Raw genomic sequence first — 26,592 nt, 5'->3', positions numbered from 1 at the left:
TTTGGTTCAGGGAAAATCAACCTATTAACTAAATGGGTATAAATAAATAAATATTGTGACACAGGCAGGTGTCTTGATTCTTCCCAGTTAAATACTAACGGGTCACTCCTGACCACAAGCAAAGAGATGGGAAGGGGACAGGAGTGTAAACAGACTGCAAGCTCAGAGCACTGCGGCTTTCAAGTCAGTAGTCGCAGACCTCACTGAGATTTGATCCAGAAAACTGGCCGACAGAGGGGAACCCCTGGAGGGGTCTAAACTGGCTGTGAGCAACTACCAGAGGTAGTCATGCACACTGTGGAATCAGAAAGAAGACTCACGTACAGAGGAGTCAGAAACTGCTGAGCCCTGCGTGCCTGTCAAGGTCACTAAACCATAAGCTTCTCAAAGCAGAGAAGTTCTGTTCAGGCCGTTTCTTGACCCTGGCACGGTGGACAGAATCTAGGTGGCGCTGGGTGTCTCCACATTCTGGGGGTCATGCCTCTGTGGGACTCCCTCCTCTTGCATGCAGGCAGGACGTGGCCCTAAGCAGGGCCACGGTGTCACTCTTGTGACCGGGTCCATCAGGAGGACCGTCAGAGGCTCTAGGCTCTCTGGCCCCACTGTGGGCTTCGAGGAACACCACGCCCCCAGGAATCCTGCCACCAAGCTCAGTGACCCTGGGAGCGGGCACCCACTAACACAAGCTGACGAGTGAGAACACTGCCCTGGCCAACACCTTTCCTGAGGTCTGGTGGAGATCCAGCTAAGCTATGCGCAGACTCCTGACTCACAGAAATTGTGACATACTAAATGTGTGTCCTTTTAAGGCATGTGTCTGCAGTAATTTTTCATGCAGCCCAAAGCTAATATTCCTAGAATTCCAATTTCCCTCCAAAAGCATGCTCTTTATATACTCATTAGGACCCTGCTTCTCTCTTGACTCAAGATTCTCAACATGTCTAACTTTTCCTATGTTTTGATCAGTTCAGTTAGGACGGGCCTCACGTTTATATGTCTACACATTCACACAGACAAAAGCGCAGAGTAGATCTTCACCGACAGCAGGTATAAAATTTTATAAACTGAAATTGAGTTGAAGAACATTCTAGAGCACAGAATCAGTGAGTTGGCCAATCATAGTATCCAAATAATCAAAGGACTTTCAAGTTGTTTTCACAAATCGCTTTTGAGATAGGGAATTTCTAATTAAAAATTGCCACAGTCTGGCTGTCAAACCACAGAGATGTCACACATCTCTTACTGCAATTACACGCAAGTCCCAATTAGGAAAGTATCTGCTTTTCCAGGCTTATTGAGATCTAATTGACAGGTAAGAATGTGTAAGTTTAAGCTGTGCAGACGGTGATTTGACACACGTAGGTACTGCAGCATCACCACAGCCAACATTCACCACCTCACGGTTGCCTTTTTTCCTCTTTGTGACCAGGTCTACTCTCTTAGCAACTTTCAAGTAGGTAATGCCGTATTTTAAGGCGCACTCATCAGGCTGAACACTTGAGCCCCGGGACTCGCTTGTATTATAACTGCAACATTTCCCAGCCCCTCCCCTGCAACCACCATCTACTGTTGATGAGTTAGGCTTTCTTAGATTCCAAATGTAAGTGGGATCGTACAGTACTTAGCGTTCTCTGACTTACATCACTTAGTATAATGTCCTCAGGGTCAATCCATGTTGCCAAAATGGCAGGACTCCCTTCTTTTCTGTGACTGAATAATATATATAATGCATACATATAAAACAGCATCTTTATCCATTCATCTAACAGTGGACACTTAGGTTGTTTTGCTATCTTCCCTCTTGTGAATAAGGCCACAGTGATCATGGGGATGCAGGTGTCTTTTTAAGTTAGTGTTTTCATTTCCTTAGATAAATACCCAGAAGTGAATTTGCTGGATCCTATGCTAGTTCTGTTTTTGTTTTTCTGAGGAACCTCCACACTGCTCAGAGCGGCCGCACAAGTTTGCCTCCCCACCAACAAGGCAAGAGGGTTCCCCTTTGTCCACATCCTCGCCAACACCCGTTGTTTCTGGTGTTTTTGATGCTAGCCATTCTGACAGGTGTGAGGCAGAATCTCATTGTGGTTCTGATCAGTATCTCCCTGATGATCAGTGATGCTGAACATCTTTTCATGTGTCTGTTGTCCAACTGGACGTTTTCTTTGGAAAAAAATGTCTGTTTAGGTCCTCTGCTCATTTTTCATTTCAACTGTTGATTTTTTTTGGCCATTGAGTTATAGAAACTCTTTACATATGCTGGATATTAGCCCCTTATCAGATATGCGGTTTGCACATACCCCCTCCTACTCTGCAGCTTGCTTCATCATTGTGCTGATGGTTTCCTTTCCTCTACAGAAGCTTTTTAGTTTGATGTGGTCCCACTCGTTGATTTTTGCTTCTGTTGCTTGTTTTGCAAATTTATGTAGTTAAAATTGATTCCCTGTGGTGAACAAAGTTTACTTCTTCACAACTGTTGTTAATTTTCTAGATGCTCTTTCTCCCGGTGTGAACAGGAAGAAATCACGCCTGCACAGCGGGCATGGGCTCATCGATGTGAAGGGCACTTCTGCGTTAATAGATCTCCTCCAAGAAGACTGGAAAGTGCCTGTCTTTTACTCAAATGAATGACTGAGGCATTTTCATGGCTTTATACCTCTCATTATCCAAGGGCTCTTCATCACATGACTTATGTATCCCGTGTTATAACCACGTGTACATAAAATATAAACATAAAATTGACTGTACCAGTGATTAGGGAGAGAGTTAGATGAAGCTTTTTCCCTTATATACAATCAGCTACACAGGGATCTCTTTTCTTCCATAAACCCATGGTTTGACTAGAGAAATATATCATCTTTATTAAAATCTGAATTTTAAAGATTCATCAAGTCACTGACAGCACTAGTAAGCAAATAAAATGGCATGAGGATCTCTCTCTCTTTTTTTTAAGTTAGCATAAGGATTTAATTGCATTGGAATTCATTTATTCTTCCTGGCATTTATTCCTTCTGCCAACAGCACAGAAAGTAATTGAGTATTGACCACATTCAGGATCATGTAGGTGACCTGAAGAGCAGAGTCTCAGGAGTTCAGCGCATCGCGGTCAAGGATCACACCTCTCACCTCTGCTCTCTCAGTCACACAACTATAAGGCTCCAAGGGGTCATGCTGCTGTTTAATTTCTGTACATAAATAAATTGAGAGCCCTGAGGATTAAGTGTCTTGTGCAAGGTCATCCTGCCCTTTGGTGGCAGAGAAAGAACTAGAACACAGCACCTGCTCTGCTTGAGTGTGGCTCCTGTGAGAGACCTGGTGTGGGTATCTTCCAGAATGACCATGTCTGCTGCATTCTGGAATTGAAAAAGGCCATTAAAAATGACTGTTGACTAAGACAAATTATGAATCGTCATTGGTTTGTTCTGCAAGCAGTTTGATGAGTTCCCAACCCTGTCAACCTCCCAACACCCAGTTCAGAACCACATTAAATTAACTGAGATTCAAGAGAATTTTTCCCGCACAATTTTTATAACCCACCAGACATCTCTATTTGACTTTCTTTCTGTATTATTGGCCCTGGCAGCTTGGGGAGATGCTCACCTTAAATGAATTTGAGGCAGGGGACAAGGGTTGGGAGCAAACTGACCCTGACCACTGATTTGATGTGACCCCAGTGAGTTAGCTCTGCTGGTTCCTGTCCCTGAGTATTACAATGGTACACCCTGCCTGGAAGGCCCCCACATTTGGATACCTTTCACTACTGAGCTGAAGATTCACCTCTCTTATAATCATTTTTTATGATTCACCTGCTTCCTGATAAAGCTGGCCATTCCCTTTGGACACTAAAAATCTATAATGGTATATACTTATTTTATATATTTCTTGATATATGGATTTTTTCCTACAAAATCTCCCTACTCCATTACTTTCTGTATCCCTAGTGCTTAGTATAAAGTCTAGTGAAAACAGGTTGTCTGGATACCTGCAAAATAATAATAATAATAACACAAATTAAAGTTCCCAAACATTTGGTGAGGTGATCATATTTGCACAGATAGGTCTTCCCCTTCAGGATGGAAAGGAAACATATGATATGAATCACTCCTGTGTTCCAAAGATTCATTAAGAAAGCAACCACACTTTGAATTAACAATTATATTTCTATGACGTCTAGAATTTACCCCAAGGAAATAATCATGAATGAGCATACAGATAAAGCTATGAATATATTCATGAAGGTATAATTTATATTCATAAAAAGATTAGAAACAGCTTAAATTTTCATTAAAAGGGAATTAATCCAATAAATCACAGTGGACCAAGACAAGGGAATAATACATAACCACTAAAAATGATATTTAGAAGCATATTTAATGTTATGGAATAGAGTTCACAATTCATAGCCAAGCAAAAATGCAGATAATAAGGAAAGATGTGTGGTATGATTCAGTAAACAAATACATCCATTCCTTGCCTAGGACATTCCTGAAAACCCTGCCACAAAGTGAAAAGCCATAAAAAGAAAACTTAATTTTATTCATTTTAATGAGCTAAAATTTTATCTTCTTCCAATCCAAGGTATACAAATAATTTGCACCTATAGAAAAACGTATCAATTAAAGGATCCAAACAAGTTTATGTTTGTCATAAATACTACAAAGTAAACCAACAAAATTGTGCCATAAAATGTAAGTGACACAGCTTGCTACATTCAACAATGTGGCCTTGCTATGAGGGTGTGAGGGCATGCTTCTGTGGAAGGCGAGAGAATGTCGGAGAACCAAGCATCTGATATGCAACGTTTGGGCTCCCAGGTCTCCAGCACCTAAGATACACTTAAATTACAGCAAGAGAAACATGTTCAGGGCAAAATGAAGGACCAACATGTGTCAACAACACGGTCACACAGCAAGGGGAAGGGTCACAGCAAAGTGACCTCGGCACCCCTCCCTCCTCAGGATGCCCCAGCAAAGCTGTGCAGGCTCGCCAAGACGTGGCATGTGGCTCAGATCTGATCCACAAGCCACTGACCGTTACCGCTCCAAGTGAACCGACGTGTTAGTCCAAACTCTGATGTTGAAATATCACTTCTCTTAGTGTTTTGGGGGTGAAAAAGCAGTTGCGTGATTTTTTTTTTAGAAGCTGTCAGAAAGAGATGCCACATTTCAAGAGCCACGGTGGTGGATGGTTGTTAATCAGAGTGTCGAAGTAAGAAGTCTGTGAATGCACACAGAGGAGAAGCCTGCACATACCGGGTCCCGGGGGCAGTCAGATGATGGATGGTTTCTGTTTTCATTTCCCCTAGTTATATTTTATTGTTCTCTTTTGTAATAAGGCCAAAATAAAATGATGAGAAAAATAAAAAAACAGCATTTATATACGACAGATCTAAATTGATGGATGCTTCTAAAGAGTCATATTGATTTTTTACAAAAAGCATATTTTATTTTAGTCCTTCTACAGTTCTCTAAAAATCTTTATTCTATATGGAATTTCCTTTGCTCTTCTCTTTTTGGATTGGGGGTAAAGCCCCAGAATGGCAGTCATCCACTCTGACCCTTTCCTTAGGAACTTATCATCAGCAGAGGCTTTGCATGACCTTTCTGGCCTCATGTCTCCATAAATATCTGACAAGGAAACATAATTTCATCCACATGAAAATGATGCTCTGATGACTTTCACGGCGCATGGAATTTAGAGTCTCACAGAGAAGCGAATCAGCGCTACTGTCCAGGCATCTCGGTGAGCGTGATGTCCACACCCTCCCTGCGGCATCTGGGGCACAGACCTATCACGGTGTTGCTTTTCTTGTTCCACATTTTCTGCCACAAGCTACAAAGTGTGCTTGCTTCTACCTGCTCCATGAGCTAGCACTCTGACTTGCAGCTGGCACTTTGCCTTTCAGAACCCATTTACTTACTGAAAACTGAGGGGTTTGGACCACGTGATCTTTAAGGTCCCCCCTCTCTCCCATCCTTAATACCATGACCAAATTATGTGTGTATGTATCACACCGCAGCTGCTTCTGTGTGATTCAGGAACATATCAGAGCCTGGTGTTGTAGTCAGAGACCTCCAGATTCAGGTCTGATCTCTCACAGGTCATGTAAGACTGAGCTGGCAACTTTACTGATGTATTTATGATGGCAAATAAGAAGTAAGCAGAGAGGAGCAAATCAAATAGATGGGCATTCTGACCACAATACAGCAGACAGCACCCAGTCGTGGCTGCTACAATTATCATTGCTGTAGAAGGAAGGAGTCATGGAAAATATTTAATAGAAGTTTTCTAAGGAAGAAATTAAAGAAATACAGAGAATTTTTAAGTTAGAAAATTAAGAGCAAGGGAGTTACTTCTCTGCTCTTGTCACGAGCCTGAATATTTGGTGTAAATTCTTAGTTTTAATTGAGCTGAATCACTGTTTTAAAAAATAAAAGTGGGCGCCTAGGTGGCTCAGTTGGGTCCGCCTCCGACATCAGCTTAGGTCATGATCTCATGGCCTGTGGGTTCGAGCCCCGCGTCGGGCTCTGTGCTGACAGCTCAGGGACTGGAGCCTGCTTCAGATTGTGTGTCTCCCTCTCTCTCTGCCCCTCCCCTGCTTTCTCTCTCTCTCTCTGTCAAAAATAAACAAACATCATAAATAAATAAATAAATAAATAAATAAATAAATAAATAAATGTAAAAACAACTACCTCAGAAAATAAATTCAAAGACACTTATCCTATGTTTTATGTGTTTACAGATGTTGCGCTATTCCTGTTTACATGAGCATGTGTGCTTGTGTGTGTGTGTGTGTGTGTGTGTGTTTGTGTGTGTGCATGTTCAGCACGCTGACATTTGGGGAAAGAACAGTTCACTTTTAATCTACTCTCTTACATAAATTAAAACATAATTCAGAAATGCACTCTCCATAAATGTAAAAACACACGTAACTCATGTGGAGTGGGAAGTGACAAGCAGGGCTATCATGCTGGGGCACCACAGCCTAGTACATGACTTTGTCTCTCATACTTGAGAGCTGGCTGCTGACTGACGGGTTCCCAGCTGATTTCCAAACCAGAAGTTGTACTTATAAGTTGCTGCCCTAAACGGGAAGTTGTACTGATAAGCATGCGCCCCACGCGGGAAGTTGTACTGATGAGTAGCCGCCTGAACCGGAAGTTGTACTGATAAGCATGCGCCCCACGCGGGAAGTTGTACTGATGAGTAGCCGCCTGAACCGGAAGTTGTACTGATGAGTATCTGCCCCGAACCGGATGTTGTACTGACTGGTGAGTACCTGCCCCAAACCAGAAGCTGTACTGATGAGTATCTGCCCCAAGCCGGAAGTTGTACTGATGAGTGCCTGCCCAGAACCGGAAGTTGCGCTGATTAGTATCTGGCCCACAGTCCAAGGTCAGAGCAGCCTCTCAGTCTCATACAAAGGTATTAACAATTCATGGCAAGTTTCCCACTTGGAATCACATCCATGTCTCTCCAGCCTCATCTTTGAACAGAATCCTTTCTCCCGCACTGGGGATTCTACAGAACATCTATCTTAATTTCACATGCGGTATACATCCCAGCTCAGTACAAACAGCTTCTGAGTGGACACCTTCACACTGGCTGGAGAACCTGGATTAAATTCACATGAAGACCGATGCCTTTGTGCAGCGGACTCCAGCGTCCACGCAAAGCTAGGGTGCCTCCGGAAAGGCTGGCGGAGCCATGGCGAGGCTGCGAGGCCAGCACGTCACCGTTCTCCCGCGCCACCTGCCTGCTTCCGTCTGCGCTTGCATACACCCATGGTGGCTAGATGGGCCGGTCCTCCACCTCAGGTGTAAACCTAGGTAAGTGGCACCAGGTATACTTAAAGCCAGAAGACCAGTCGAGCAAGATCAAGATGGGAGACCGTCCAGGACCCTGTGTGTCGCCACAAGCTGCGGCACAGTGTGTGACACGGGAGCCCCTGATCAGTGCCTCACGCTCCCCAAGCAAGCACTGGGCAGGTTGGTGACTGCACAATCCAGGGAGCTTCCTGTTGCTGCCTGTTAGTCCTCGCCCGATTCCTCGGAACCGGAGTTAATCAGAATTTGGTGTTAGGGTGAAGTCCTGTCTCTAAACTCACCCAACTGTACCATCCAGCCTGGCAAGTCCCTTCCACGCATGCGCTGCCCCCCTCCCCCCGCCCCCGCAGCTCTCCGGAGCTGTCATCTACTCATTTTTATCATAAGGGCTGGCCCTGAGTAGGAATCCAGAAGCAGAACCAAGGTCACTTCCCAGGGGCCAGGTGGATTTTGTCAGAGACAAAACCTGTAGCACTGAAACGTTGATAAACTGTGATTGTTCCTTCCACGTTTCCCTGGAAAGAGCAAGAGAGCTGTTCTTTTACCTTTTCATGGTCCTAAATCTCCATGAGAAATTGACAAAAATGGTGTATCCTTTTGTCCCTAAGGAATTTACAGACACTTCCAAAAGTTCTGCATATAGTTGTGGGCTTGTGACAGGCCTATGGCTCCTGGTCTGTCTTTAAGAGATGCAGGAAAAAAAATCTGCAGGGTGACATGGAAAGTCGCCCCCCCCAAACCTGAGTCCCACAGACCCCTCAAACCACAACACCATGCTTCCCAAGCCTTGTCTTCTTCTGGGGTCCAGCTCATCATTTATTTCAGACACTTTTCCCACATCCAGTGCTCATCATTTGATGACTCCTTCCCACAGTGACATTATTTACTTCTTCTCCCACACTACTATAACACAAAGTTTAAAATGTTATGGGATTTATACGATGCGCATGCCTTTCTTTCTCCACTAGACGTCATTGGTCTGAAGCCCTCGTCACCTGGCTCACCTCCCTCACACATCAGACACTCTCCATATATTGATCTACGTGAACTTAGCGCTTCAATGGCAAAACCTGGGAGGAAATGCTAATTGCACACATATGATACATCTTACATTGTATCTTAAACTGGGGTGTTTCAGTAGCATCTGTCATCACATTAACTTTCCCTTTTTCGCCTTGCAATACCTAAGTAACTATTTTAGAATTTGGGAAAATGGAGAATACCAACATCAGTATAATTTCATTGTTCAAGAGCAGTAAGAAGCGTGTCTGTTGGAAGAGCCATCTTAGGTCAGCTTTCTGTATATAAACCACTCAAATTTGTCAGCAGCAACGTGGAATCCATGTCAACGCTCTGGAACATTCCTCAATGTTGGTTTAGTTTGTCCCTCTAAGGACTGCTCTTAATTATATTCCCAAGAATTCCCACCGAATCATGGCATGGCAGACACCAATGCAAACCACAGAAATGGAATCAACAACTGAACAAAGAAGTAAGCAGCAAAATACAGCACACACCTCCCTGAGTCCCCACTCTGCGCCAGGCACTATGCTCAACACTGTCATTTTCAGAACGGCCTTGCGATGAGGGTACCGTCTTACCCACTCTATACATGAGGACTTCAGACTCTGTGACATTACATGATTTGTTCAAGGTCTGCAGGTTCTAAGGGGAGACAGCAAGATTTGCACAAAAATCTGTTTAGTTCTAGTTCTGTCTTCTTAACGTATGGTCTTTTTTAACCTCTTCACACATTTTCATTTGTACATTTCTCACTCGTTCATTTAATTGATAACTTTTTACTCCGGTAGCAGGTAATCTGCCAAAATTAACCATCGGGAACTTTGCAAAGATGTGGGGGAGGAACGTGAGTGGGCATAACGGGACGTGGCTCATCCCTCAACACAATTTTGAAAGACTGGTTCCCATCTGCCTTGTTCGCGTCACGTCTAATAATAAAACACAGAGTTTCGCTAAACAGCAGGTCAGTGATGCACAGCGTCATGGAAACCAACTTGTGCGTATGCAGAGCACCCAGAAAATAGCAACCAGCCTCTGAAGGCAGACTTCACTGTGCAGGCATACACACATGTGCAGACACACAACTGTAAGACGCGGAGCGTTTCCGGGTGAGAACTCGTGCCCACGGGGTTGAGTGCTACTGAAAGCCCACACTCCGAATTAACAACAAATGCTGGGACAGGGGCTCCTGGTTCCTGCCGACTCCCTTTCTACCAGACTCAGAGCCTCGATCTCTCCCCAGAAACTCAGTAACCTTAGATAGAAGGCAGGAGTCCACATAGTAGACATGTATTTCAAAACTATGTTTTAGAGCAAAAGCAGTGATTTTGTATCTTATTCGTCGATAAAGTCTTGACAATGAATAACATGCACTGAGGTGCCACACTGTGTGTCCACCTTTCCATACATTTCTAGCCTGACACACGTGTTCTGACAAGTGTGACTTCTCTCGACCAAAGTCACCTTGCACGTACATCCAAGTAGCTGGTTCCCAGTCCTGTGCATCCGGCATCCCGGCCCACACACCGCCACCCATGTTGGGGAGTCGAGGCCCGCATAATTTATAAACTGTAAAACCACCCTTGCTCCCCAGGGGAAGGCTTTGTATGAGGGTCTGCTGTGAGCTGAGCTCAGAGGGGACGATGGCCTGTCTAAGGGAGAAACGGGGAAAGTCCATCATCTGTGGCATGTTTACAGGTGAGGCCGTTCCTGAAAACTCTCCCCAACCCAGGAACACATGGATTTTAAGATCTGCAAGTCCTTCCACACATGTCATTTCACGTGAGCCCCTCAAAAACCCCACCAAGAAGAACTGCGGCTCATTTCTTTTCAGAAAAAGGAGTCCTAGACCCAGCTTGCTTTTGTGCTTCCCAGACCGCTGCCGGCCTTGCCACGGTGACCTCATCCTGGGCAAGCACCCTGCCCATGTCTGTGGGCCCTCAAAGCACGGGGCTGACGTCCAGACCCACAGCGAGCCGTGGGCCATCGGATGGGAGGCTGAGTTGGGGGGGGGGGGGACGCACACTAACTGCATGTCGGACGTTCCCCTCCGAGGCTGGCACACGGAGGCCGATGCTGCAAAATCCCCAGGCATTTATGATTCATGCGTAGCTAATGAGATGCAACAATCAGAGAGGAAAGCGAAATTAGGAATACATATCACTAATCATAACAAGGGCTTTTGGAGAAAATGGCTTCTCCTTTCTGTCAGCCACTTAAAAAGATGCGTGCTATCTAAAACCCAGTCACGTGTATGAGCTAGAACACGGGTGTGTGCAAGAGAGGTCGCCGGCCTGACCTCGGGCTCACGTCCCCTCCTTTGGAGACGCTGCGGACAGACAGGCTGGGTGACAGCCTGCCCAGCAGGAAGTGAGTCGGAGGCCCCAGAAGTTGAGGCCTGGTTGTATCAAGGGTCAGGACCCCTCTCAGGCCGACAGCAGGGCCGCACTGCAGAAGGGCGCATCTACACGGGCTGTTGGCCCACGAAGCTCTCCCAGCCCGCAGGCGCAAGGCACACAGATGCTTGTCCGTGGGCCGTGGTGGTACCCGCCAACCCAGAACGAGCCTCCCCACGGCATCCCCACCATGTTCGCCAGGGGCTAGCCTAAAGCACGCGGTTAGCCACTAGGGAAAAACGAGTAATATGCGGAGATAATATAACCTCTGTGTGGACACGTCGTTATCGGGACCAGGAGCCACTCAGCCTCTCATTCCTGGAGCTCCAGGAGCCGCAAGGGCTCTCTTAGGGACACGGGGCTCGAGGCAGACCAACCCAAGACACCGCGTGGGGGGTATTTCATGCCCACATCATGAGAGCATGGACGAGACTCCAATTTGACAACAAACTCTTCCTTTCCAACAGGCAACATCCCAACGTGGAAGATGAACGGCGGACCCTGTCCTCATGTGAAACTTCTCTCGTTAGCCCTTCTCCCGAACTGAAGACGACCTATTTTCAATTCCAGGGGGCTCCAGTCGGCTCGTCCTCTACGTCGGACTGCACATATTCCATCTGTACTTTCTCTTCCGAATATGCTTCAAAATGCAGCCAATAGTCATGAGTTTATCAACAAGAAAATAGACAGTACTTTACCTAAACATACTAAATCTGCAACCTGATATTTAAATTGGTCGGTGACCAGAAAGATAGAGCATTTACTTATTCCTTGAGCACATTAATGAGGTAAAATTGCTTCAGCGCCAGCTGAATGCCTGAATCTCAGTTATTGAATAATCTAAAAAAAATAGAAATGTGCAAATTAGGGTTCATTTGTGCATTTTATATCATTCTGCATAAATGCATAATTGTGACCGAGTCTCAGACACCAGATGGTCTATGTAACTCATCCCCACGTTCACTCTATTTTATCATATTTAGTAGCTGTGGCTTCACCTCTGATTCTAAGCGCGGCTGACAAAACTGCCTCCGTGGGTAATGAGACCAGATATCGGAGTGGTCAGCTTTATGCATTTGGCTCAGAAACACACAACTGTGAAGTGCGCCCCCGGCTGTGGAGATGAGAACGACACGGCCCCTCTGCTCGTGGTGCCCCGTCACGGGCCCGAGGCACGTCAGGCTCCGACAGGCATCCGTGGAGAAGGACCTTGTATGGAGCATAAGACGAGGCACAACAGAGGGTGTCTGATGGGAAGGACGCGGGGCCTATCGCAGATGGTGCTGGGGCTGACCTTCAAGTCTGCTCCTGGACTCCTCTGTCTTTAATGAAAAGTATCACGTGCCCCTCTCCCCCCATCCATGCAAACCCTAACCTCTGCTAAGATAACAAACGTAGGCCACTCCTCGTGTCTTTCTCCATGTTCGCCTCACACATGCTCACGCACACACACATGCCCACACACACAGACACACTCACACGCACATGTGCATGCTCCCCGCACACTGCTCTCTTTCCTCTGCCCACTGCTCTGCAGAAACTCCTTCCACGTCCAGAATGAACTCACGGAGCCCTAAGTCCCCAGGTAGGGACCCAAAAACGGGTATGTGTTACCTGTCACAAACATGGGTGGAAAGGCACATTGTGGCATGTTTGAAAGACTCTGCACGTGGAGTGCACGCAGCGCACGATGAGGGATTCTGACAGCATCTGAAGCAGGAGACAATACAGTCTGACACGGGCTTTGGGAGCAGATGTTCACAGCTGGCGATAAACGCTGAGAGGGGAGTCTGGGTTCTCTGAGCGCTTGGAGACCCAGTGAGGGGACAGCAGAGACGCTGCTCCCTCCTTCACACCGTCCGCACCAAGAGAACGTGCTCCAAGTGAATCTGTGTCCATCTAGAAACCAAAAGGATCCTACATTTCTGCAAATACTTCCAATAAAAGCATGGTTGGTTGCATAGACACCTGCGGAAACAGTCACAAGTGTAGAACTGTGGCTGAACAAGAGTAAACTTCCTGAACGCGGCAGGAACCCCTTGGCAGACAGTAGGCAGCGTTCCCAATCAGGGTGCCTGGGCCACAGGACCCCCTCTGAGTGCTCGTCTGCTCTCACCTGGGTGATCAGCCCCCCAGCACGACCCTGTGCACGGAGACAAGGGCTCTACGACTGGGGTTTGGGTTTGTCACCTTCTCCTGGCGATCCCCAATTTATTTCATTGTTTTGCTTTACATATTTTGAATCTATTCTAAAGCAGATGATTGAGCTTCTTGGAGTATCTTTTTTTTTTTTAATTTTTTTTAACTGTTCATTCATTTTTGAGAGAGAGAAAGGGACAGAGTGTGAGCAGGGGAGGGGCAAGAGAGAGAGGGAGATACAATCTGAAGCCGGCTCCAGGCTCTGAGCTGTCAGCACACAGCCCGATGCGGGGCTTGAACTCACAAACCGCGAGATCACAACCTGAGCCGAAGTTGGACACTTAACTGACTGAGCCACCCAGGCGCCCTGGAGTGCGTATCCTTTTATCAGTAAGTAGTGACTTTATTTAAATCCTGGGTCATTTCCATCTTGTGTTTTGTGGTATCAGAGCCTTTTTCCTTCTGTCTCTCCTCTCCTCTTTTATATTCCACTTTATACTGAGCATGTGGTGTTTTTCTGACCCCCGTTTATTTTCTCAGCAACTTTCAGGTGTTATCCAAAGCCATCCGGCATCCGTGTTGATGAGGAGAAGCCCCCTGGGAGTCTCTGCAGTGTAAGTCCTATAAGTCATCTATACATTCTCTTTGGGGACATTTAAGATTATTTGTCTCTTATACTCCAAAGTTTCACTTCATTGGATGTGCATGTGTTTCTATTTGCCTGGTTTAGCATTGGAAGTCTTCAGATCACAAAGGCGCAACGAATTTCTTCAGTCCTAAAAAAAAGTCTCAGCCTTTACTTAAGAACAATGCCTGTCCTGTCGTCTTCATTCTCTTTAATTTCTCATTTAACTGCAGACACGTGTTTGGTTTCTCAGGCATCTTCAATCTTGTTTCATATCACCCTTTATGTTTTTATGTGACGTTCTGGGTAATACCTTTACCTCTGTTTTCTGGTTTGCTCATTCTCTGTTCAGCTCTGTCTAATCTGCTTTACAATAGATAGACACAGCAGTGAATTTAAATGACATTTCTTGTCTTTAGATATGCTGTTTGTTCTCTCCTCGTTTTGTTGTACTAGGTGGTTATTTTATCAGGACTTCTGTTCCTTTTCAAAACCTGGTTAGTAATTGAAACACAGCCAGTATCTGTACAAGCCCACCCTTCTATCCTGTGTTCTCATCCCCTTAAGCTTTCTTTATGTGGGTTAAAATCGTTTTTTGTATGCTTGTTTATCTAAAGTGGTTTTTCTTGTTTGTTTTTAGGAAAGGGGGAGTCCCATGTTGTCAACGATTCCGTAGATAATTTGTGATTTTGATCCCACCGCGGCTCCCAGGTTCGGACAGAACCGTAACTGATTTGGGAACGATTTTCACATCTATTTCACCAAGTGGCCTTCTGTGGCACACAGGCGCGGGGGCTCGGATCTCACGTCCATGCCTGGAGTGTGCATTCCTTGCTGGTAACTTTATACTCTTCCCATGACCCTGGAACCGTGCTGGGCTTCCTCTATGCCTTCTAGGTCAGGGTTCTCTAGTCTTCTCTCACACAGGGAAACCTGTTGAGATTCTGCAGTTTCACTCTGGGGCAGGGTCCCAGCACCTGCACCCCACACCTGCCAGGCTGTTCTGCCTCCACCCATCCCAGCACCCCCTTTGGGTTTTATTTCTCAGGGGCTACTGCGGCTTGAGTCTTGCCTCTCCTCTGGTTTAAAAGTGTTTCTTATCTGGGGGCCCAGAGCTTTGTCTGCCTCCACTCAAGCTCAGGCGCACACCCAAAGCAGTTCTGACCTGCTGCACAGTTGGGTGTGTTTACGACACGACGAGAAGAGCTCCTGCCACCCTCCATCCTAACCTGGCGAGACCAACAGTTTTCCTTCTTGTATCCTCAACAGTATGTTCTGATTTGTACTAAAACACTAACCATTCGAAGGTCCCAGAACACAGATCGGCTGGAATGGAATTCTGTTTTCTCTCAAAAACCAGTTGAATTCTTCGGTTCCTAAGCAACGCTAATTTTTTCTCCAGTGCCTGGCACATGTTCAGAACTTACTAAATGCTGGTTATCTTCCACAAACCTCCAAGAATAGCAATCAGAAAAGACCATTTTTACCCAAAGCATACAATTAAAGAGGTCTGATCTGCACACAAGACAGGGCAGCAGCTACAGGTGAGGCGCTGACGCACTTGGCTTCCGTGAGTGCAGAGGTGGGGCCAAAACATTTCTTTTCAAACCTACGATGCCCAGGCCTTGAAAAGCAGCCTTCCTATTTTTCTCCAATTGTTGAGAGATCCCAAAATCTTAGGAAGATATCTACTCAATTACGGCGCAAAAACAGAATGGAAGTTTTACGGTGTTTGGAGTCATTTGGGAGACAAATCTTCAACACTTATATTAAAAAATCAAGAACAGGGGCGCCTGGGTGGCCCAGTTGGTTGAGCATCCGACTTCAGCTCAGGTCATGATCTCACAGCTCATGAGTTCGAGCCCCACATCGGGCTCTGTGCTGACAGCTCAAAGCCTGGAGCCTGCATCGGATTCTGTGTCTCCCTCTCTCTCTGCCCCTAACCCACTCGCATTCTGTCTGTCTCTCTCAAAAATAAAATAAACATTTAAGAATAAATAAACAAATAAAAAATCAAGAACAGAATGCTAGTAAATCCAGGAAACATTTTCTACTTTTTCTTTGTCATGAGTGAGGAAGAGAAGAGGTAGCTTGTGTTCTGATGAGGGAGCCTGTGGTGGGCTGAGGAGAAAGTACAAGCTAGCCCCACCACCCCCACAGGTGGGATATGTGTGACATTCCTCAGGCTCTCCTGGCTGCCCAAGGACAAAAGAGAGGAAAGAAAACAAAGGATTAACCGACAGAGATCACAGTCATGCAGGACATGGGTCTCCATAGTTTACAAATATCTTAGTAAATTACAAGAAAAAGGCAATCTTATCAATAACCTAATCTCCAGAAACCTACAGACTCAGTTTCCTGGAGCCCCAACATCACCCTCCATAGTGAGGTGGAAACAAAGGCAGAAGGAAATGGCAGATAAAACAATGTCCTTATAACCTGCAGCCCATTGATAGATACTTGGGGCCGGCAGAGCAAAATGTTTCTCCAGGAACTTAGCATGTCTTAATGCTAATCTCTGCTGGAGGGAAAACAACCTTAGCTTGACAATAACTAGGCATCTGGGATCCTGGGAGTCTTCTGTAATGTGTGAAAATCTCATTGCAAACTTCCCCTGGACTTTATTTCCATTAGTATATAACCAGCCTCTCTTCAGCGTCCCAGGGCAGCTCTTCCTGCCCACAGGTCCTGCCCCTGTGCTTTAATAAAATCATCTTTTTGCATCACAAATGTCTTCAAGAATTCTTTCTCTGGACCCCATCACCCCACCATCACCCCCAAACCTCATCAGGTTCCTTCTATTTGTAGTGAAATATAATAGTCTGTATGTCTGTCCAAAATTCTAAAAGCAGTATGCAATTTGTGTCCTGAAATGATCAAAGTAGAAAACAAAACAGATTTTAAAAGAAAGTCTCTTATTTTGTGGGGTTTTTTTTTAATTTGAATTTTGCTCTGGGACCAGAATTTTTATAAACAACATTTTCCAAATAATCTACTATATATCGATGCCTCCATAAATGGTCTACTTTGGCTCTTAGGGCAAGTATTGCTAAAAGTCTTTCAGGCTAAAACCCATCCAAACGTTTTTGTAGCATTATTCCTTTGCACCAAATTTATATTAAGTAGCTCAATTTATTCCTTAGTTTTAATTGGGTTAAGTAATGTAGATGGAAGGCACTGTTATTCCATTGCAGGGGTCTCTAATCAGTCTTCCTAAACCCTTGTAGGCACCATTATCTGTCTTCCCATATCAGAAAATCCATTTGCTAGGAGAGCAAATTGAAGCATAAAAAAGTAAACAAACAGGCGTGTCCAGGAATTGACGTCTGTGGTTCTAGGCAACGTTCCCTGTGGTCTGGTTAAAAAGCAAGTGTTATCATGTGTCCGTCAATACAGTCTGAAAGGATCATATACTCTCCAAGTATTTTCCTGCATCAAACTGATGGGTTATATCACACGAAGCCCTCTGTCATGCTTGCAGCATCAACACAGACTGACCGCGTGATCTTGCCAGTTAAAGTGCAGTCACTCCCGTGTCTAAAGACAGCAGGAACCACTCAGAACATGATACAAATCGGGACAGTCTTACTACTCAAGGGCTATCGCTAACTATTATAACAAGAATGCCCTTAGCAGATTCTAAACGTTGTTGGTTTTTTAAATTGGTCTCTAGTGTGGCAAAACACTATGGTCACCGTCTCCCCGCCCATGGCACAGTGAGTCTGGCTGAGTAAGGAGCCCCTGCACCTTCTTGCAGCCCCTCCTCGCAGCTTTCAGACTTGAACTGTCTGTATATTCTTGCTAGGAAGAAAGATACCCACAAGTAACAAGAAATTCCATTGAACATTTTCCTGTTGAGAACACAGTCATCCAAATTTCAGAAACCTCGCAAGGTAGAAAGTATAAGCAAATTTGCATACTGAAATTGTGGTCTACATTTCATGTACAATTACAAATGTATGTTCTCTGAGAAACAGGGATCCCCAGTTGTGGCATCCTCAGGTCTCCAGGACCCCGTCAACTTTGTTCCTAGTCTGGCAGCCTGACAGATATTATCATCTGAGACAATGCTAATTATTCAATCTGAACCCAAAGAACTAGCTTCCTCCAAGAGAACTAATCATTAAAATGCAAATAGGTGTTTCCCACTTCACTGGTTTAGCAGAGAAAGACCGTTAACAGCCTTCTGACAAGAAAGAGAGAAGCTTAATGAGTTGATGCCTTAACCTTGTGGATGGAATGGGCACCGTGCACCCGGATCTGACTGCGTTCTGCACCAGCCTCCGGCTCTGCTCCTTTCTGTGCAACAGCCTTTATGAGTTAACTCATAGAAGCTGCAAGAAATTACAGAACAAAAAAACTGATTTCTGATTCCACTCACTGCACTCAGGCAGCTCTCACTTAGACTAATTACTTAAACGACTTAAAAATGTATGAATATGCATGATAGTGCCTTTCAAAAAGTAAAGCCCAGCTGAGACCATGCCATCAAATCTTCCCTCCCTTTCTCTGATCTACGGATACCGTGCTTGCCTATCTGAGACGCTGATGGGCTGCAGAGACTGGGCTCGCAGAGGAGAAGGGGACAGGCGGCAGCCTGTCCCATGGCCCCACAGGCTCGGCCTCAGTCTCCCTGCCCCTCAGTCTCCTGGGGTTGGACAACTGGGATTGTTCTTTGAGTAAGCAGGTCTTGTTTCACATCTACAGCTGGAGCTGCCCCCAGACTAAGGGCATATCTCTTCCCTCTTCTCCTGACATCGTGACACCTTGGGTGTGCATGCACAATGTCTGTAATGTGAACGTGAGGCAACAGCAGGCTGTGGGGGCACAGGGGCGACTGTCCAGGACGGGCAGACACAGGGCTGATGTCGGACAGGGTGGGGCTGGGACGCTCCAGGTGAAGGACCCCACCCCAGCCCGCAGTGCCGAAGGCCCCTGCGTGGAGGTCAGCCCCGGGGTCCCACGACCCGAGTGTCCACAGAAACACACAGACACCTTTCCCTGAGCGAGGACTCCCACCTTGATTCAACCGCACCCTTGGTTCAACACCACCTGGATTCAACCGCACCCTCCCACGTGAGCTCTACCGATTTGTGGCAACCGAAATCTGCTCTTTCAGGACAGCGTGAAGCAGCAAAGAGCTGAAGACCACAGGACGCACACAGACCGCAGACGACAGACACTGTGAACAGGGCCAAGCAGACGAGAAAGCATGACGCGGCGTGGACAAGCCACGAGGTATATCTCAGGGTTTCTCCAGAGCACGGAGCACACGGAAAACGTTCAGCAAAAAGCGCGTGTGTTGGGAGTGGGCAAAGGGAGTGCACAGGGAGCAGTCGCGCGACGCGCACGTTCCCGGCGTGGGAAAGACAACAGAAATTGTACGAGGAGAAGGAATAGAATCTCCGAATGCCGGAAGGACACAGACACGCTGGAGAACGTTGTCAGCACCCACCATGCCCTCAGCGCCTGGGAGAGGGGTCCTGGGAGAGCAGTCAGGAGGCAGCCGCTCTCATCAGGAATCTGCCCCGGAGGGCCCTCTGCGACCCCCGACTCTGACACCCGACTCTTCTGTGACCCTGGAAACACCAGGGGTCCAAAGTCGCGTGTTTTCTGTAACAGTGACACTTAAGACTTTACACTTTAACTTTGTCACGGCCGTATCTGTGCGTAATAAATTCCATAAACAACACAGCAAGAACTCTGAAAACTTAGCCATATCTCAACCACAAAACTGAAGAAACAAGAGTGTTTGATGGAATTTCCAAGTTAACCCAATATTCACTTTTTTTTTTCAGCTTGTGGGTAAAAATCTTCCCAGTGAATATGACTATGCTTACATAGCTCCGTGCACTTATCACAGTCACTTTGGGGTCGTGGACATACTTCAGAGGCCATCGTGAGGCTTCTGCAGTGCGCCAAGCGAGAAGTTACTGCTCTGACCCCGGAAATCAACCCCCCCCCCCCATTAGCAGAGGTCCTGTGCTGACTACATTTTATTTTTTATTATGACACTGAAAAATGTGACAGATTTTGGCCTTAACAATTTTGGAAGATAGTTAAATCATATAACCAGGAGCTCTACTTTGAAAAGTATTGTAGACACATAAAATTCAAATTATCGTTCATTGTTTAATATTGCTGATCACCAGCAAAGTTCATGCTGTGTCTCTCAGATTTAGTCACTAATACTAAGGAATGGTTTTCCGAGGTCCTATTTCATAGGAGGCTCATCAGGACTTTTGCTAATATATTGAAAGCCAAGAAATACGTATTTCTAATGCTGGCATTTATTACCCGGAGAAACCGGATGAAAATCTCTAAATCCAAAACAAAAAGGAAAAATGCTGTAATTTGGTCGTGATTCCACTTTCCTAGGGAAATTACCTCCTCCCTACCCTCCTCCCATACACCACACAGATCCATTTTCCATCAAACACCATTTATCCATTTTCCATCAAACACATTGAAGAATGCTTCCAATTTGTAACACGCGCTTGGGCGCGCCTCACCGCCGTCTGTCACCGTCCAACACAACATATGAGCCACCGTGGAGCCCCCGCCATGCCCACGGGAGGCAGGGGTGGTACGGACAAGTACACTCACCTTCCGGCTCCCCGCAGAGGGTGCACTGGGATTCTGCAAACAGAAGAGAGAGAGAGAGAGAGGCCGTTACTGAGGGGTCTCCAGCTGGCGCCACAGGTTAAACGACAGAGCAATGACAGACCGCCCACTGGAGAGACGGGTGCCGTCCAGCTGCGTCCACCTGCCTCACAGACATCGGTGGCCATCTCCACGCCCACAGCCAGCACGGCTCCCGCACCTGAGCAAACTCCGTTTTAGAGAAACTACCTTAGCAAATACTTCATATATTACATTTTAGCAGAATACTGATCTTTGTCATATGCACATGCACACATTAAACATGTTTTCATGACTGTGTATGACTCAACACAAATCACTTAGCTGAAATAAATGTTATGTTGTATCACCTAATTTAACATCTAAACCTTTACTATGATTACAACTCTTGTATCTGCTTCCAGGCACACACAATTATGAGCGAAAGGATGATACTATATCTCAGTAAAAACACGAAGCCTACAAGCACTGAGTGTCCTCACTGAGCAGGACCATGCCTCTGCATCAGGCCCTGCAAAACACACCAAGACACTTGGGGGTTGTGGCATTCACGTAGGGAAATGACCGTAACAAACACAATACAGTAAATGTAGGTGCAAATGGCTATAAGATATTTGTCTTTTGGAGGAAGAGGTCAGACTTTGGCTCCAGGTCACTGTCCACCTTCCTGAGTAACTCTGGGCAGGTGACTCACCCCCGTGGCTCCAGAATGGGGACACTGGTATCCTCCACGCAGGCACAGGAGGGCTGAGTGACAAATGCGTTCATTCAGCCCATCAGGCACCGGGCACTCGGGGGAATGTGGCCTCCTTCCACTCCAACCCCAAGGAGCAGCAAAGGGCTCATGGAAGAGACCGTCTGGGCTGAGTCGTGAAGGACACGTAGGATTTTCAGTAGAGAGGAATATAGCACAAGAGCATCCAAGTCAGAGGACAGGCTTGGGAGAAGGCAGACGGCCAGTGACGAGTGACAAGTCTGGCTGCAGGACAGGACAGGGCTGGCGGGCATCAGCATCAGATAAGTGGGGAGGAGACAGTTTGGGAAGGGAAGTGAAAGTCATAAAAGGAGCAGAGAGTTTTTTTTTCTTTTAATGTAAAATCAGGAGCCTGGAATGGTTTCTGAAGTGGGGAGTGTGGTGTGTGGTGTGTTCGTCAGTCTGTGGTAGGACCACCTTGGTGGCCAGGACAGGCTGGGCGGGGACAAGTGAGGGAGTCCAGAAAACGGGGGAGCCAGAGTGTTCAACGGAGAGGCCACAACTAGGTGCAGGGGCCTCGCTCCCTCGGACACCACGCCAAGGTCTAGAAGCACACAGACGTGGGCTCAGGACACAGGGCAGCTGGCACAGCACTGAGGCCACATCCCTGCAGCCACAGGAGCGGACGCCAGTGATCGATGCAGAGATAAGCAAAGAATTCACAGCACCACTGACAGGGGATCCACAGGAAACAGGGACCTCTCGCCCAGTGCCCAGCGACACCCCAGGAGCATCACTCAAATCTCAAAAGCCAGGCGCCCCTTGCACAGCGCTATCTGCCTTCTCCGTGGCGCACCATGGCTACGATGCCGGGCACACCCCAGATGATGCTGGAGACCCCTTGTTGCCTCCCCTGTGGGTGAGCTGCCTGCACTAAGGGACCTTTTCCTGGCCACACGATGACACAGGAGTCTGATGTCCCCCGGCTCCAGCTCTCCTCATGGTGACAGGATAGACAGAAATGGAACTTCTCCTGGGGCCTCTGGGAGGCATGTGTGTCTATGGGGGAGAAAGAGGTGATGGCTCAGGTCTCCCTAGTAGACCAAGGAGCTGGGGAAGGGGACCAGGGAGGCGGGCAGCCTGGGGCCAAGGGCGGCCGTGAGTTCAGAGTCACTCACATGGGACAGCCGGGTTCACCTCTCAGCCCAGCCTCAGCCAGGACCTCCGTCCACCCTCCCTTCCCCTACAAGAGACCGGAACTCGACACCAGGCTGCTCAAGTAGGACGTAGTTCAGACACTGGCATCCCCACTCATCCCGAAGTGCTAACCTGACCCAGGAATATAGGATTTCTCAGTACATCTAATCCCCATCACAGGTCAGGTGTCAGGATTATCCACCAAGTTCAAGGCACAGTGATCACACAATAATGATCAGAGCACAGTAACTGACGGTGAATTCAATTCTGTGAATCAAAGATCACCAGGCGCCTGGGGAAGCATGTCAGTTTGACCACGGGCAACATTAACTTCTCCAGAGTCCAAGGCTTAAGCAAATGCCATTTTGGAGTTCATTATTAATGCACCTAGGCCTTATCCTTAAAAAAATTATTTCCAGCAAGATCACAGGTAAGAAACCATCATCCTCTGTGTTCTAAGCCCAGGCAGGACACAACGTGACTAACTCATCACTCTTTGGTATAGTCCAACTATTTCCCGTAAAGCTCCGTCGTGGGCCTTCTGCCGTGAGCTGCAGGGACTGTTAGCAGGGTGGTGAGGCCTTCCATTTGTCTGTGACAAATGCATCCCTGGGGGACCCACTGCCACACTGATGAGAACGACCCCAGGGAGCACCGGAAATTCCATATGCCCCGAGTCTCAAGCACAGGTTTTCATGTGAGGGAACCAGCCAGCCTGTGTGTGGAAGGCAGCTGGGGCCAAGTGCTGTTCCCCACTTTACATGGATCATAGACATCATCATCCTCACAATCAGGAAGATATTCCAAGATGACAATTTAAGCTGAGACCAGTGACCTCTGTCAATGGTGGCCTGTTGACCTCATTATAATGACATTTCCTCCTAAGTCCCTGACCGTCAGGGCACCAGACTCTCCCCTCCCTAAGTGCCCTGGGAGCTGACTGTCTGGAAACCCAAGGACAGCAGGCCTGCCCAGCACTGGGGACTCTACCTGAACTCACGCAAAGCACAGTGAACATACACGTTACAACCATTTTTTTCTGCCGGAAATGCGCTGGGGAAGTTTCACAGAAAGGTGAGCTGTTTGATGAGCTTAAGTATTTACCCAACGTGGGTGGGAGGGAGGAGCATGTGATCTACGCCAACCTGTCTTCCCTCAGGAACACCCATTAAAAAAAGAGACACAATGTAGAAGGGAATTAAACTGGATACACTGTGAATTCATCATCATTAGTACAGAGTCTCATTTAAATTAGGAGAAGACTACACTAATTTATGCTAATTGACATAAGATAGAGAAATCTGCCTGATGATCTTATGTGCCCATAATCTATACCTGAACCAGACGCAGCCCTGGAAGGATCGGCGTATTCCCCAAACTACAAAACACGAACCGTGAAAGCCTAACCCGCTCTTGCTTTGGCATAATCTTCCCAAAGTGAGGGACGGCTACGTCTCCCGTGTGAATCCGTAAGGCATTTTACATGTGGAGGTTACTCTAAATTGCTACACGTCTTTTCGGAGCGGTGGCTTTCAGTGTAAGTGTGAAGTATGCACACATGTAGGGTCTCTCCCGCTGGCCGTGGGCTGGACAGTGTGGGTGGTGCTGGCCGTGGGCTGGGCGGTGTGGGTGGTGCTGGCCGTGGGCTGGGTGGGTGGACAGCACTGGCCCTGGGCTGGATGGTGTAGGTGGTGTTGGCTGTGGGCTAGACAGTGTGGGTGGTGCTGGCTGTGGGCTGGGCGGTGTGGGTGTTGCTGGCCGTGGGCTGGGCAGTGTGGGTGTTGCTGGCCGTGGGCTGGGCGGTGTGGGTGGGGCTGGCCGTGGGCTGGGCGGTGTGGCTGGACAGGGGACAGCAGACCCAGGTTGGCAGCAGGAAGGCAGGCAGGGGCGGTAGAGGGCCTGGCGTTGGGCTGCTGTGCCAACTGTATTTTTTTTTTTAAATGTTTGTTTATTTTTCAGAGAGAGAGACAGAGTGTGAGTGAGGGAGGGGCAGAGAGAGAGGGAGACACAGAATCCGAAGCAGGCTCCAGGCTCTGAGCCGTCAGCACAGAACCTGATGCGGGGCTCGAACTCACAGACTGCGAGATCATGACCTGAGCCGAAGTTGGACGCTCAACCGACTGAGCCACCCAGGCGCCCCTGTGCCAACTGTATTAATTTGCCGCTCCTCACATACTCCCCTGCCTTCCTCCAGCTGGGGCCGTGACTAACAGGGGCCAAGACCTCGCAGCTTATGTCTGTCCTCCCGAGTCTCAAAGCTGCAGGAGACCCCATGGCTCTCATCCCAGGGAAATGCTGCAGCACAGGGGCCATCAGAGGTGGAGTGCGAAGCCATCCTCTGGATGGGGGGGTGGGGAGCGAGTCAGACCTGCGGGCACCATGCGGGCAGAGCAGCACTGCCACCACTAGTGCCCCCCAAACATGCACACAGTGTGAACACCCTCCGTAAAGATCACATGAACAGGATCACCCGTCCACACGCTTAATGGGACCGGGACATGGAACTCTATGATTTCACGGCTATGTGATAATATGATGGCGCAACAGCTCAAGTAACCTGTTCATCAGCCAAGGAACAGCCTAACTGGGTCATGACCATTGACACCAGGGGTCTTAGGAGCTAAAATGGGAATATCTCAAACATTCAAAAGTAAAAAGAGGAAAGCATAGAATATCATATCTCATTTCCATTTTTGAAAGCGTGTTAATATTTCTCAACATGTAGAGAGCCTACTGTGTGCCAGGGCTGCTGATACGCACTGAAAATACTGTTACGATACACTGGGTGCTGTACACGGATAAATGCAGAGCAAAGCCGAGAATGACAAACAGTGGATTTATATCCGATGATTTCTAGGGATATGTGGCAACAGGAGTGAAAGTACGGGTTACGGACAAGGAGTATAACCTGAAGCTCTCAGCAAACTTAGGCTAACTTTTCATTTGAAAAGCATTTTAAAAATGCAAACAGGTTAAGTATAAAGGAAAAAAATTTCCTGGCACAAATCTAGTCCCTAAATATTAGGGGCTAGTATGACAATCATCTGAGTTTGCCCTCGTTCCAATTTCAAAATAAACAGGACGCGATTACACTATCTAGGAGAGTAATAGATTCTACTCCAAGGGTGTTCCAAAAGTAAATGGGATAATCATTAAGATGCCTTATCCCCAAACCTAGCACACGGTGATCAGTCACCAAATGTTAGCAGTTCAGTAAGAATGTTCACTGATCATTTTTCTACAAAGATAAGAATCACCTCACGTGGGCAGACACTGACGATAGGAGCCAGTTACAATACTGTAAGAGCTGTGCCTGAGGGAGGAGAAATATAGCAACGCACATGTAGCCCCGAAAGATGGGAGCACTGGCAGGGACAGCAAGAGGGACCGGGGCTTTGAAGGATCAGTAGGAGTTCTCTAGGTGAGGTGTGGCCCTCTTGGGAAAGGAGTCTGCATAAGCGTCTGGGGAAGGAAATTATGCAAGTTCTATTTCTAACCATTTTCAAAGTGTTCCACTAAGCAGAATATTGTTCCATGCTATCTCTTTCTCATCTCTTAATGTGCACCCCCATTAAATCTTCAATACTTGAGAAACACGAGAAGAAATCCCACGAGAAGCCATGTAGCTGGGCCACAAGCTGGCTGCACGTATGCCCTGCTGTTAAGTGGTGACTGGAGGGTAGGACCATTCACTCAATCAAATAATTGAATGTCAATAGAATTCCAATGAGATTTTATTATACAAAATTTAAAAATGTGAAGGCAAACCCAGAAATCAGTAGCTTTAATAAAGCAATAGGCCATAAGGAACAAAATATAAAGTCCACAGACAGATGTCTGGAAGCCCCTGTTTGCTGGTCATCGACCTCTCTCCACTCTGGATCCGTCATAACACATACGATCACAACTTCAGGATCAGCGCTAACCTGGGATGCTCACATATCTCCAAGGACGCCTCCCTCCGTCCTTCCCCTCTCCCTGAGGACACAGTTGTGACCAGAACAGCAAACGGCCGTGTGGAGCACTGGACCGTCCACAACTGTGGGAGCGGCAGGC

At 47.1% G+C, this 26,592-nt stretch overlaps 1 protein-coding gene across 4 annotated transcripts in view; it reads right to left on the bottom strand.

Moving 5' to 3' along the window:
• Positions 1 to 26,592, bottom strand: part of DLGAP2 (DLG associated protein 2) — a 791,263-nt gene that overhangs the window by 335,245 nt on the left and 429,426 nt on the right. For all 4 annotated transcript variants that reach the window (XM_043557189.1, XM_043557191.1, XM_043557186.1 and 1 more), the window contains one exon: positions 20,610 to 20,642. In XM_043557189.1, the coding sequence (XP_043413124.1) occupies positions 20,610 to 20,642 (33 nt within the window). The remainder of the gene's footprint in view (positions 1 to 20,609; positions 20,643 to 26,592) is intronic.

This window comes from Prionailurus bengalensis, chromosome B1, assembly GCF_016509475.1.
Source record: "Prionailurus bengalensis isolate Pbe53 chromosome B1, Fcat_Pben_1.1_paternal_pri, whole genome shotgun sequence".
NCBI lineage: Eukaryota > Metazoa > Chordata > Mammalia > Carnivora > Felidae > Prionailurus > Prionailurus bengalensis.
Note: the sequence above shows the minus strand (reverse complement) of the source record. Positions and strands in the feature narration are given on the sequence as shown.